The following is a 14,140-nucleotide window of genomic DNA, read 5'->3' as shown; positions in this document are numbered from 1 at the left end:
AATGCAAATTTATATACACAGATTTTCATTCTGTCCAGGAAAGATTTCATTTTTATCGTCTGATATTTTTTTCTCAATAGAGTCTTTCCATCAGAAAAGCAAATGCCAGTAATGTTAGCTACTCTTCTGTCTTCCAAATCCATTCTCCTTCTCCATTATTCATTTACTTCTTTTGAAAAAACAGGAATAAAATCTCAAGTTTGTCCTTCACATAATTGATTTGAGTTTTTGAAGCTTCAATATTGTTCTTTTCTGCTTCCAATGTGGATTTTAATCTGCTATTGTGTTTCTGGCTTCCTTAAAATCCTTCTTTATATTTTCTTTTCCGCTTTGTTCTACTGCCTTTTTCTCTTAACCCATTGCCATCTTAAGATAGCTCACTCACTATTAATGCATAGAAGCAATTCTTCTGTTCTTTCAATTATGACAAGGAGAATCCTAAAATTTTCTTGTTTCCTGCATTATATCAATTTTTATTTTCCAGAGTGTTCTGGAAGCTGTTCATTTTTTATATACCTTTCCTTTTTCTCTGTACTCATCCTTAAATGTGGTCCTTCCTTCCCAGACCCTGTCCACTTTAGTGTTTTGTTGAATCCCTTTTTTGTCAAATCTCAGGTCCACAGTAAGGTGATGTGCATATTTCCAAGGACAATTTCTAGTTTACCACTTTTCTATTGAAGTAGCATCCTTTTCCTTCCGATTGTCTGGTTTTCTGGATCTCTGAACCAACATTGTACATGAAAAATCATGATATTTGTATGTTCTGCTACTCATTTATTGTCTGTTTCTGCCTTCACCTAAAGGGCTATATTCTCAGAACAAGCAATTTGTCTAACAGGCCCTCTCTACTTTCTGCTCACCTTTTAGCCCTAGGATTTAGTCTTGGACTGAATGGAGGAGGTGGAGTTGGAGAGAAGAGCGACTGGGATATAGAACCTTTTCTCTTCACTGTGTAGCATCTGGCTAACAGCATCAGCCAGAATTTCTCTGGCTCAGGAGCTCTGGCCCAGAGTAAGGAGACAGACATGGTTGGGGAGGAGGACAAGTACTAAGTAACTTCCAAAGTTTTAATTTCACAGGGCCTCTGTTGCATGAAGTGAAGCCAGGGTTTAAATTATATCAATTCCTTCTAGATTCTAGAATTGAGATCTGGCCTTCTTTTGGGTCTTTATGAGTGTTTTTCTGGGAAGATAGGAGAAGTTCACTGGGGGCTTCTGCTAGCCAGATGTCTATTTTGCTAGATGCCATTCTATAATTACTTTTTAAAAATCCAAATCTTCCCAGCTATGATATGAAGGAAAGAGTTGTGGACTTATATTCTAGTCCTGAATTCTACTACTTATTGTTTGGCTGACCTTGGATGGGCCCTTTATTATCCCTGGGCTTTGATTTCCTTATTGGTAAAATGAGGGAATATGACTAGATGATCTCAGAGTTACCTATAACCTATTGCTTTTTAAGTCTCAAAAAAGAAAAATAAACATGCCCTGATAAACGAAAGAACAGAAAACAAATGACTAAGTATATTTTGCTATGAGAGTGCTTTAGCCCAGAGTCCCCAACCTTTTTGGCACCAGGGACCGGTGTCATGGAAGACAATTTTTCCATGGGAAGGTGGGGGAGGTGGAGCTCAGGCAGTGATGTGAGTGATGGGGAGCAGCTGTACATACAGATGAAGTTTTGCTTGCCCACCACTCACCTCCTGCTGTACAGCCCAGTTCCTAAGCTTCATGGAAGACAATTTTTCCACAGACCATTGGAAGGGGGCTGCAGGGGTGGGGTGAGGTGGAGCTCACGTGGTGATGCTTGGCCCAGTTCCTAACAGGCCACGAACTGGTACCAGGCCAAGGCCCAGGGGTTGGAGACCACAGCTTTAGCTTAAAGATTGTAAAAATCCTCTGGCAACAAAATCAAAAAGCAAAAGTAAAAAACCTGATCATGTAATTGTGGCATAGGTTAGGAACTCCTTTACATTTTAAGCAGTGATTCCAATGTCAAAACAGGTGCAGTTTATAAACCAACTGATTTCTATTAGAATATACTGGCATGACCATCTGCCCTTTAAGGTAGATAACACGTAATATAAATTGCTCATTGGACAGAAGGTTCTCAGTAGGCAGAAAATATCATATTCATTCATAGAAAACCATCATGCTTTCCAAGAACTATTAAATTATACTGAATGACTAATCAATTAGTAAGAGAGTACATTAAGGTATGACACAGTATGGCTCAAGAAATAGAATATTTCCCAAGCAAATAGAAACTGTGTTTAATTTTAATAAAGTTAAATGGTTTAGGATGGGGGGAGTGGTTCACACCCATAATCCTAGTACTCTGGGAAGCTGAGGCGAAAAGATTGCTTGAGGCCATGAGTTCAGACCAGCCTGAGCAAGAGCAAGACCCGGTCTGTATGAAAATAGAAAAATTAGCTGGGCATGGTGGTGTGTGGCTGTAGTCACAACTACTCAGGAGGCTGAGGCAGGAGGATCGCTTGACCCAGGAGTTTGAGATTGCAATGAGCTGTGATGAGGCCACTGCACTCCAACCTGGGCCACAGGGATTCTGTCTCCAAAAAAAAAAAAAGGTTAAATGGACCTCTGAGGCAGTGTTGTCTAACGGACTGAGTACTGGATTTTGAGTCAGAAGACCTGTGTTCAAACTTAAATACTCCAACTCACTAGCTCTGTGAGACACTGGAAAATTTAATTAACTTCTCAGAGCCTGGTTTCTCAACACGTAAAATGGGAATAATTAGACCTTGCAGAGCTGTTGCAAAAATTAAATGAGAACGTGAGGCAGCTTTGAGAAAGCACTTAACACTGTGTCAGTCAAATCTGAACCTTCTAGAAACTTTTACTTGAACAAATCAGTAGATGTAACAATAACCACAGTTAAACGCAAATTAATCCAATCAGTTATATTGACCATAATGTAATTAGGAGCCCATTCCCATCTCAACAGGGGGGGGAGGGAGATCTATCTAATCACTATTAACAGTAATGGAACTAATATGTATCTCCATATTATCCAGTGATTTTTTTTCTTGGTCTTAAGTATTTCCCCGAAATAATGAATTTCCATATGAACTGCCTTAGATAAATAATTAAGCACTTTAATTGAGCGTAACAATCTGATTCTGATCAACAACTAAACAGGGAAATCTCTGGATTTCTTGGACTGCAATGAACTAGAAGTACTCAAAATCATAAAAATAATGGATAAACTTTGTCTGAAGGATGGGCGGCTTCCCTCAAAGGAGTTTTGGGAAATCCTCTGATGTAAGAATACACATTCAGAAGTAGGAATTTCCAGAGATGTTGGTTTAATTATCCCCCCACAGCCTCCTCCTCTCTGGGAAAGGGAACACAGCTGTAGGTCACGCCAATCCCTCCCCATCCTGTTTGCCTCCCCACTCCTGTTTTAATTAAGGTGATTCATTTATATGGGAAAGTGCAACAAAGATCTTTACTTAAGAACATTGCTAAACAATGGAATGCTTTTCTTTTAACACAGATCATTAAAAATTCACCCCAAAGGCAAAAGCATTTAAAGGTGTATATAGATTTGAAACTTTGAATGTATTCTGTTCAGAGCTCACTGTTAACAGTTGCTAACTATGTGTATGGGTCTTAGACTTAACTTAGATCATGTAGAGAAAATGAGGTAACTCTTCTTGGAGGTCTTTGTTGTTTGCATTCATTGATGCTTAAAGGTAACTAACTGGTTACTAGCTCAAAATTTTTTAGCAATTCATATCTCATAAAAGCAACAAAGTGATGCATGTTTGATAAGGATAATATTTAAACATTCTTTTTACTTTACTTAAATAATAACAGCGTGGCTAGTGTTAACCTAAGCTGAGAAAAATAACCAATATTCTGCTGCCTAGAGGTAGCAAAATAATTTCAGAAGCTGTGGAACTTGAAAATTCAAGAATGGTATCTTGTCTTGGGAAAACGGAAATCAATATGAATTTTCTCTGTTAAAAAAAAAAGGAAAGAAAAATCTTATTCCTAAAGAAGGCATCCCATGTTGTTAGAAGCACTAAATTAGGAGATTAATTATCTGATTTTCAGGAATTAGGAATTTTGCATCCTAGTTTTGCCACTTCCTAATTATGTGACCTTGAATAACTGCAGAAGTATGACATTGTTCACCTTGGAGATGATCCATTCCATTGCTCCCACTTTATAGCTGAGGAAAGTGACATAGCATTTGCCCCAGTGAGGAGTGAAGTAGCTCCTAGTCTAGGAATCTTTCCATTATGGCAAGAGGCTTCGGTTTTTACATGAGTATTACTTTGTCCAGATTCTCCTAATGACTGTCTGTGAACATGCCAAGAGAGTGAACACTATATAGTGCTTGATGCTTTTAATAAGGTTGACTTAAAATAAAAATCAAAGTAACAGAATTTCACATTTCTTCAAATACCATTTATCGGGGCAGACTAATGCAGCAAAAAAATCCAAGGAAAATTGGAAAAATGCCACATGACCAAGGAGACTATTTTTTTTCACAGCTTTGGTTAGGTACTTTCATAATATTTCTTTTTTGCAAACACACTACACAATGGAAAAACTTTCTCATAAAGCCTCTTAAGGCTTTTCTCTTCTTCCTTTACTTGTTTTTGCTTATATCTGAGGTATCAGGGCTTATGTTGGAGGTAGAATTCATGGGTGAAAATGTGTTAACTTGACCAGATTATCAGGTTTGGTTTCCTCTTCAAGTTTAACATTTTAAAGGAGAGAAAAATCTCCATAATGGAAGAAATAAGTGGCATAATGCAGACTAGTTATTATCAAAAGTTAAAACTGAGATAGGCAACATTTATCACATGCTTATGATGTGCCTAGTACTGTGATAAACCCTTTATATTTAATTCAATTTGACACCTATCATCTCTGCCAGAGTAAACTTCCAACACAGAGACCTGCTAGATTCCGGGGAGTCAGTATCAAGAAAGCAGGGCTCACTTTGGAGCAGATGCAGAAGGTGCTGCGGGCAGGAGCTCACCCAAAGGACTCCACGGGCCCTTGCACAGCACCCACGGCACCACCATCCCTGACGCACAGCCCGGAGGCAACTGGTGCCTAGGTGAACTTGAGAATTCTTGAAATTCATTTCCATTTTAGAGCACAAAAATCCCAAAGGCAAGTAGATAAAATGTTCTTCATCTCCCCTCTCCCTTCTCTTGTGATTCTCCTTGCTCTGGCTTAGGCCAAGAGCAGAAGATCATGGAGCCCCCAGCAAGTAAGGTTTAGAGCAGACTGGAAGCCAAAAACAACTGCCCTAGCAGAACACCAACGAGAGAACTACCTACTCTGGCTCCACTTAAGATCCTCGAGGGACGGCCTTGGCCATGCACACGGACAGGCGCTTTGCCATTTTAGCAGTTCACCAGGCTTTAACACTTATAAATTTAAAGTGTGTGTATGTGCACACACACATATACACAAATACATAATAGAGAAAGTACCTAGTACAATGGGTGGCACATGGCAACACTTGATGGAAGTGTTTTCCTTCTTGCTCCCATTCCCAAGGAGGCATGTAATGAATGGCATTTAGGATGCTGAGATACAATTCTTTCATTCCATCAGATATCGCTGGAGATGTGCCCTCCTGATTTTTTTATTGTAATCATTCACTTCAGAACTCTGGGGATTTATAGTACATCAAATAGGTGATAGGCAACAAATCTGAAGTGGAGATGGTTATTCAGCTGATGAAAAGCCACTATCAACAGAAAGGTTACAAACTCTGGATCAGTTATTGCTACTACTGGAAATGTTAAAATCTGAAAAGATTCCTAATGGCGATTTCTTCTTGAATCTAAAATAAAAGTGGAGGTTTTATTTAATTAGGCTGCAGGTTCTGCCCAATAGTTCACATAGGTTATATTTCAGTTTAAGTGCAGAACTGACAAGAAAATGACCATCTGCTTTCTACAAACAAAAAAATCCTTTGGGTGTTTAGCAAACTAAAGGAAACTGTATCTAATGTTTTATCTATTTCTTTTTCATCAAAGCCCTAAAATCACTACAGGAAACCACAACAGAACAGTATACAATATCAAGTCATAACAACGATTGATTATTAAATATTACCTGCTATTTATATACAGATGAAGATATACCGAAATTAATCTCTACTCAGGAAAGATCAACTAGTAAACAAAATTGTCAATGCACAGTAACTCAAAGGGGAACAACATCATACCTTAAGGCAGCATTGGTTGAGTCTTCTCTGGTAAAGGAAGTATTACGTATTTCAATGACTAGTGAATGTTCTTAAAAACAATTAAAATAAATACTAAAATAATGTTTTGAAAAAGAAATAGGACTGATTCTAAGACTCCTGCAAAATGAATTTGCATTGGAATTTTAATTTGGGATTAGAAAGCATAAACAGGAACATAATGGCATAAAGTTGTAGCAGTTTTTCCTCAAATACAAAATAAAGATCCCTAGGAATTATTATTATTGTTAATTGTACTCTTTGGGTTGCTTATTCACTTACTGTTGCATTCAGAGTAGTTATTAGAAAATTCTGCTGATGTTTAAATAATGTGATCAGGTTGAATTTTACCTGAGTGAAATGGTTTTGAATTGCATTAATAATCTATATTATGCTCTGACTTTACAACTACATCCTTAATGCTGGGTTTGCTTACCTGGTAGGTTGTCTAAATCATCATGTCCAAGCATTGGTGCCAACCTAAAATGATGACATCTATTGTGGCTGAAAAAGTCATGCTTTGACAAGAATATTTCAAAGCTCTTTAATAAATGTATTTTGGGATTTGTTTTCATTGCAGCTTGTTTTGTTGGATTTTCTTGGTTAAGCCTGACAATTACCTTTAGTTGTTTTAATAGATCCAGTGCTATATGCTGACAGAACTGTGACATGAAAAACAGATTAAAAACGCTAAAAAAATGTTCAAATGAAAAGAGCTCTCATGTGGTGCTGAGAAATAAAACATAGGCACTTCTGCTTCAGGAGGTTTTCACATTTTGATCACAGATGGCTTTTCCAAGCCACTTTCTTTCACTACTGGAAATTCTCTCACGTTACAAACCATCTAGTCATTGGAAACCTTGTTCTCACAAACACCCTTCTGGTGCATTAATTTTTTTTTTTCATGAAATTGTCTCCATTGACAGTTGAGATGGAGTTCCTTCCACTGCAGAGAGCTGGAGGAGCAGCCCTGTCAGGTGACCAAGTATAGCTCTGGGCTCTTCCCTGCAGCGAGGCTGCTTGCTCCCAGTTATCCACCAGCAAAATATAAAGGAATGTCAAGTGCAATTTTTCTCCTGGAGATAATTAACACGTCTGCCTCTCTCTTTCTAGTTCTTAACTGTGAGTGTAATTCGACAAAGTGTATAGTCTTCATAACATTCTAAAGCTACTGGGCTACTGGGTTTTTTTTAGTGACTACTTAAACAGTTTCCTTTTTTGTTTTGTTTTTTTTCTTTTCTTTTTTTTTGAGAAAACCTGTGCTAAAAAGGCACTAGATAAAATGAATTTCCTCACTCTTGTATGTAGCAATTACACATTGTGTTAGATTCTAAAAGTTAACAAAGGTGACACATATTTGGATAAAACATCTGAATTATTCAGACTCACCTACTTTCATTTAAAAAACAAACCCAAAGTCAAAGGACTAGCGGGCCACACTGATGGGCCACACTGATGGAGACCACCCTGACAGTGAAGTCCTGCTCAGTCAGCCCCTGCCTCTCAGAGCTCCGGTGACTGCTGACTCCGGCCCTGGCTGCCTGGGGGAGCTCTGGCCTAAGAGGATGAGCAGGGCAGGGGGCTGCACCCGGGCTGGGCTCACTGGCAGCAGCTGTGGGAGCCAAGCCTCCTGGAGACCTGAGTAAACGAGACGAAAGTAAAGTTCTCACAGTTTTCCAGCTTGACCTTCTTGGCTAAGTTTGGGACAATTCCCCGAAGAGACCGCAGTCCCATCCTCTGCTCCTCATACCACACACTGCCCATGTCTGCAGCCTCCTTCCTGGCAGTAAGGTAGAAGGGGGACTTGGCCTCCATTTGGGTGGGTGGCCGATGGATGTACATGTACTTGTAGAGGAGGCAGTAAGGGCACTGTTTGTGTCCCCTGGAATGCTCGTGGTAGATTTTCCCATGACACACTCGGGTGGAACCACTCCGACTCTCCCGCTTGACACTGTCTGTCCGGGCAAAGTAGGGCTGGTTTTGTGGGTCTTTGAGCAGCTCGATGTCACCATACATCAGATCTGCGTGCTCCTGCAGTGTCCGCATGTTCAGGTACTGGCTGTTGTACTTGACCACAGTGGACAAGAGGGTGATAGGGCTGTCATCCCCCAGACACCCTGCCTGCCACATCTCCTCCTCATCAGAAATGGAGAAGTAGACGATGTTGCGCGAACGGGCACCCGACATGCCTGCCTTACTCAGCACCCACAGCTTTTCCTTGAGTTTCTTGGTGGAAGAGCTGAAGGTGCTGCTGGTGATGGAAAAGCCCACACCTGCATTCTTCAGGATGCGGTCCAGGCCTCGGCGAATGGCATGGAGTGAGGTGGCCAGGAAGTCTGAGCCGTCACTCTTCTTAACGGTGACATAAAAGTTCTCGAGCAGCTCGTTCAACTTCACTGCAGGGATCTCAAATGAGACAAACACTGAGGTTACATACTTGAGGACACCCGCCTAGCCAGACCCCTCCTTTCTTCTCCTATCCTCACCTGGGGCTGTATTGTGGACATGTTGTGGCCTCTAAAGAGTTGACCCCTTAGCATGATTTAGGGGAAAGAACAGCAAATTTCAAGCTGGAAGATCTTCCACACTTGCTCCACCTGATCTCTTAAACCTCTATGCTTCAATTTGCAAAACAGGACATAATCACCAATATCTTCTCAAAGGATTGTTGTAATGCTTAAAGTAGTGGACTGTGAAAGGGTTTGCAAATAGTAATGAACACACACACACAAACACACACACACACACATATATTATTTTTGGCCTTTTGTAATTTTCACTGTTCCTCTTTGGAAGGCCTTTTCTTTGCTTGCAAATCATTTGCTTCCCTCCCCTTCAATAAAATCCAACCATACTCTCTGAAGGATTCCTGAACTAAACTTAAACTCTGAATCACTTCAGCATTTATTTCCTTGACATATGCACACACTGTTTGGTCCTGCTGTTACTAAACAGTGCTCCAGGGAAAGACAACTAACGTCTCCACTGTGCATGGCAAGTTAACGCTCCTTGATTTGTCACTTAAATTTATCTGAATAGGTCCTGAAATATCTCTGGCTTAATGACCCATAGGTTTTCAATGTCAATTATTTGTTAAAAAGAAATGAAACACTTAATGACTATACTGACAGAGCTCCTTATTTCGGTATGGCAGGAAGAGAAAGAAGCTTGGCTTGTTAAGAAAGCTTTATTTTCAAGACGGAGCTACAAAGAGCAAACTAGACCTTGCTCACAGTCTGTTCAGGCTGAATATACATTCTAGGACAATAAAAAAGTCTCGGTGAAAAAAATTTTTATTGAGTAAAAACTGAACAGGTAACATTCATTCTTCTAATAGCCCCAAGTCAAAGAGAAAAATAAAAGCTGAATTCGAGATTAAGAATTGGCCAAAGGGAAAACATTACATATCAAAATGTGTGAGATATTGCAAAATATATTTCAATAACATCATAGTCTTGAATGAGTTTGTTAGAAAACTTTATTCAGAATAAGCAAACTGATTATTAAATTCAAAAAGCTAGAAAAAGTAAACCAAATTAAAAAATAGTAGAATGAATCAATAAAAATATTTAATAGACTAGAAAAGATATAATTTGGGGTAGATAAAAATATGTAATCTTTGAAAATACATATAGAGTTGACAAACTTCTAGCAGGTGTAACTTCAGAAAAAGAGAGAAAAGGAAGGAAAGAAGGTATGTATACATTTAAACAATATTAGGAATAAGAAAGACTATAGAAAAGGAAGAGATTAAGTAATATAAAAAATCATATAATTTATGAGTGTTAATTTAAAAATCTAGATAACCTGAATAATTTTCTAGCAAAATATGAATTACCAAAGTTGGTTCAATAAGAGGTAGAAGATCTGACTAGCATAAACAAGAGAAAAGAGTGAAATAATTGTCAAAGATGTATGTTGTTCCTAAAGAGATGGCTTTATGGAGTCAATTCAGCTTTTCTTTTGTATTTAAACAGTTTTAGGGCATAGGAAAAAGACATTTTTTTCTAATGCAAATTTGACCAACATTGCACCAAAACCAAAGTATATGAATATAAATGTAAACTTTCCCAAATAATATAGAGACAATTTTCATTTTGTATTTCACTATATTAAATAAAATTTGTGCACATTAATACCATGCGAAGCAAGGTATTATGCACAAGTTCCAGTTCACATGGGACCTTGCAAAACAGGGAATGCCTGTATCATCAGCTAAAATTCAGGATGGCAGTATAGCAATACTGAATCAAAACAAGTGGGGATTATTGTAGAGTATAAAAATTATTTGATCTTAATAAATAAATATTTTAATATAATTGACATTCATACATTTAGAAGAAAAGTAATATGAACTTGATACTGAAAAAATATTTGAAAAAATATGACAGCCATTTCAAAATTTTAAAAATACAAATTAAATTTAGATTAGAAGAAAAAAGATCCTCTTACTATGATGAAGAGTATTGTACAGGCAAGAACTATAAAAATTATATCCACAATGAAAACATTTGAATCTTTCTTATAAAGTCAGGAACATGATAAGCATACTGAATATCATTGTTATTATATATATAAAACACTGTTCTGGAGAGCATAGCCAACCATATAAGACAAGAAAAAGAAATTTCTTTCCTATATAATAGGAAAGAAAATACAAAATACAATTGTTTTCTGATAATCTGATTGTTGGTCTAGGAAACTCCAAAAGATTCAGCTGAAAAGCTATCAGAGTAGGGTGGTTGTACACAAAATATAAGAACAGCTTTCTTATATACCAGCAATAACCAGTTAAAATAATTTCCCAATAACCATTATACTCAAACTCAGCTGACTCTGGATTTTTATGTTGTCACTTGCAACTCCCCACTTGCAGGTATTAACCTCTTTTTATATTAGTTGGGACTCCTTTGGTTGCAAGAGATAGACTAAACTTGAACAAGCCTAGGCAGAGAGGGATGTCAGACTTAGTGGACTCCAAGGCCATCAGGACTCTCTATTTCTCATCTCTGCTTCTCTGTACAGACTGGCTTTTTTCATACAGCTGCAAACATAGTTACCTAATACTCCCCCAAGGTTTACATCTTAAAGCTTCAGGTTTTTAGCAAGAGTCCAACTCTCATTTTCAGTAGAAAAACAATCCAAAAGAAGGATTCCAATTGGCTCACTCCTAATTCAAACAACTCACCAAAAGGTAGTCCATTCTGCCAGTATGATGGCTTCCACAATAACCATGTGGATTGTAGGAGAGGAATGAATCCTAAATAAGGGGTGCTGAGGAGAAAATCTTATTTTTAAACTTAGTGCTATAAATGAAAAACCAAAAAACAAACTTCTGATAGCTTTCTGTTGTCCCTGGGATACATTCTAAACTGTTTATGTTGTATGCAAGTCTTCACGATCTGCTTCCACCCCGTGGTAGACTGTTTGCAAAGACAGCTACAACAATTTCCCTCACTGTGCACGTGCCCCTTGGCAATGTGACTTTGCTGCTTCTCCCATCAAGAAGTGGGATCTGTTTTTCTACCCCTTGAAACTGTCCTGGCCACATGACTTATTTTGACCAACAGAATATGTCAGAAGTAAGTGTGTGAATTCCAAGCGTAGGCCTCAAGGGGTTCTGCTTTCATATTATAGGTTCTTCCTGGTCTTAGTGCATGGTGTTGCCATGTGAGGAAGCCCAGTTAGATAATGGCAATATGGGGACAAGTTGTCTCCCATCTAATATCTAGAAGACTGTACCCATAAGAGTACCTCAAGTGAGGCCCATAGAAGAAATTCTCAGTTGAGCTCAGCCCAAAATGCTAACACAGCAAATCACAAGCAAATGAGTGTTGCTTTAAGTTACTAAGTTTTTGGGTGGTTACGAAGCAATAGATAACTGGTACACACCTTATTTCTCTAGCCTGATCTTTTGCTCTCTTTGTACTCTATTTTCTAGCCTCATTGAACTTTTTGCCATTCCCAGAAACCAAAAGGCCCTTTCATGCTTCTAAGTCTTTGCACATGCTACTAGTTCTTCTGTCCAGAATGCTTTACTTCTAACCTTCTCTGTTTGGAAAATCTTGATTCATTCTTCCAAAATTAGCTCAAATTCTGCCTTCTGTATAAAAGCTTCTCCAGCTTCCCTAAGCAAAGTTACTCTCTCACCTGGGAATCCCAAGGCGCTTAGTTTGAATTTTTATTATGGTCCTTTCCATATTGTACAGTATGTTATCTATTTATATGTCTATCTCTCAGAGTGGACTGAAAGCTCCTTAAAGGCAAGAACTATATCCCATTCATGACTGGGGCTTCAACACACACCAGAAGGCCAGAAATATATAACTGACACCCAGTGAATTGATAATGATGGGTTAAATCAAGAAATTAACCTTGGTGTCAGGAGAACCAAGCCAACTTAGGATACAGAACATTTTTCTTAATTTCCACAGAATACCAGAAGTTTCAAAGTGAAATGACCACAAAAGCAACTCCTGGAGAAATGTTAAGTCACAAAATTTATATCGTTTGCACACAAGAAACAGTTCATTCTGGCCTGTGTTGGCTGCCTCTTTTGTTTTCTCAGACCCAGTTTTGGTTGCTGATTACTCCTCCAAGTTACAAAGGTATTTAGTCGGTTAATAAGATGTTGCAAGAAACCATTTTCCTTCATTAACCACTCTGAATTGATTTACCCCAACAAGATTCACCATGGATTAGAAACTTGGCTTCCTTGATGTAAAAATGACCAAAGAGAAGCAAGAAATTGGTTATGGGACTGATGACCCCAGGTAGGAAAGAATAAAATAAGAAAAAAACTGACTTGCTTGGCAAATTCTAAAGTTCTAGAACTATATATCAATCTTTGACATTTGCAAGAGACAGGTGATAAGACAAGTAAAACCAAGAGTTGCTTTTTGGGAAATGCTTCAAACTCTTCTTTGTAATAATCTTGTTTGCAATGTATAATCTGGAACTTTTTTTGTTAAATTTAATTCTAAATATTTTATTCTTTTTGATGCTATTGTAAATTGAATTATTTTCTTAATTTTATTTTTGGGTTGCTGATTGCTACTCTAAAAACACAACTAATTTTTGTATATTGATCTTGCAACCTTGCTGAACTCATTTATTATTTCTAATCATTTTCTAGTGGTTTCTTTAGGATTTTCTATATACACAATCATGCCATTTGCAAAAAGAGATAGTTTATTTCTTTTCCATTCTGGAAGCCTATTTCATCCTATTGCCTAATCGCCCTGGCTTGAACCTACAGCACAATGTTCAATAGAAATGGCGAGAGCAAACATTCTTGTCTTATTCCTGATCTAAGGGGGAAAGCATTCAGTCTTTTACCACTAAGTATGATGTTAGCTGTAGATTTTTCATAGATGTCTCCTATCAGGTTGAGAGAGATCCTTCCTATTTCTAGTTTGTTGAGTTTTTTTGTTTATCATGAAGGGGTGTTGAATTTTCTCAAATACATTTTCTACTCCTATTGACATGATTATGAGGCTTCATCCTTTTGTCCTTTATCCTATTAATATGATATATTACATTAATTGATTTTTAGGTGTTAAACCAACTTTATATTTCTAGGATGAAGCCCACTTGATCATGGTGTATAATTCTTTTTATATGTACTGGATTCAATTTGTTAGTGTTTTACTGAGGATTTTTGTGTGTATATTCATAATTGGTATTGGTCTGTGGTTTTCTTGTAATGTCTTTGTCTGGTTTTGGTATCCGGGTAATACTGGCCTCATATGATGAATTGGGAAGAATTCCTTCCTCCTCTTTTTTTTTTTTAGAAGACTTTGTGAAGGACTGGTATTCACCAGGGAAGCCATCTGGGCCTGAGCTTTTCTTTGTGGGTAGTTTTTGTTATTGCTGTTATGAATTCATTCTCTTTACTTCT

At 37.9% G+C, this 14,140-nt stretch overlaps 1 protein-coding gene across 3 annotated transcripts in view; it reads right to left on the bottom strand.

The window, feature by feature from the left end:
* Nucleotides 1-7,435: 7,435 nt before the first annotated feature.
* The window catches only part of KIAA1958 (KIAA1958 ortholog), a 183,395-nt gene continuing 176,690 nt past the window's right edge, over nucleotides 7,436-14,140 (bottom strand). The window contains exon 4 of one of the 3 annotated variants that reach the window (XM_012641150.1): nucleotides 7,436-8,646. In XM_012641150.1, coding sequence (XP_012496604.1) covers nucleotides 7,840-8,646 — 807 coding nt within the window. In that variant the 3' untranslated portion in view covers nucleotides 7,436-7,839. The remainder of the gene's footprint in view (nucleotides 8,647-14,140) is intronic. The other 2 variants (XM_012641149.1, XM_012641151.1) reach the window with 2 other exon arrangements.

This window comes from Propithecus coquereli, unplaced genomic scaffold (assembly GCF_000956105.1).
Source record: "Propithecus coquereli isolate 6110/MARCELLA unplaced genomic scaffold, Pcoq_1.0 Scaffold163, whole genome shotgun sequence".
Taxonomy (NCBI): Eukaryota; Metazoa; Chordata; class Mammalia; order Primates; family Indriidae; genus Propithecus; species Propithecus coquereli.
This window is presented reverse-complemented; position numbering and strand designations above follow the sequence as displayed.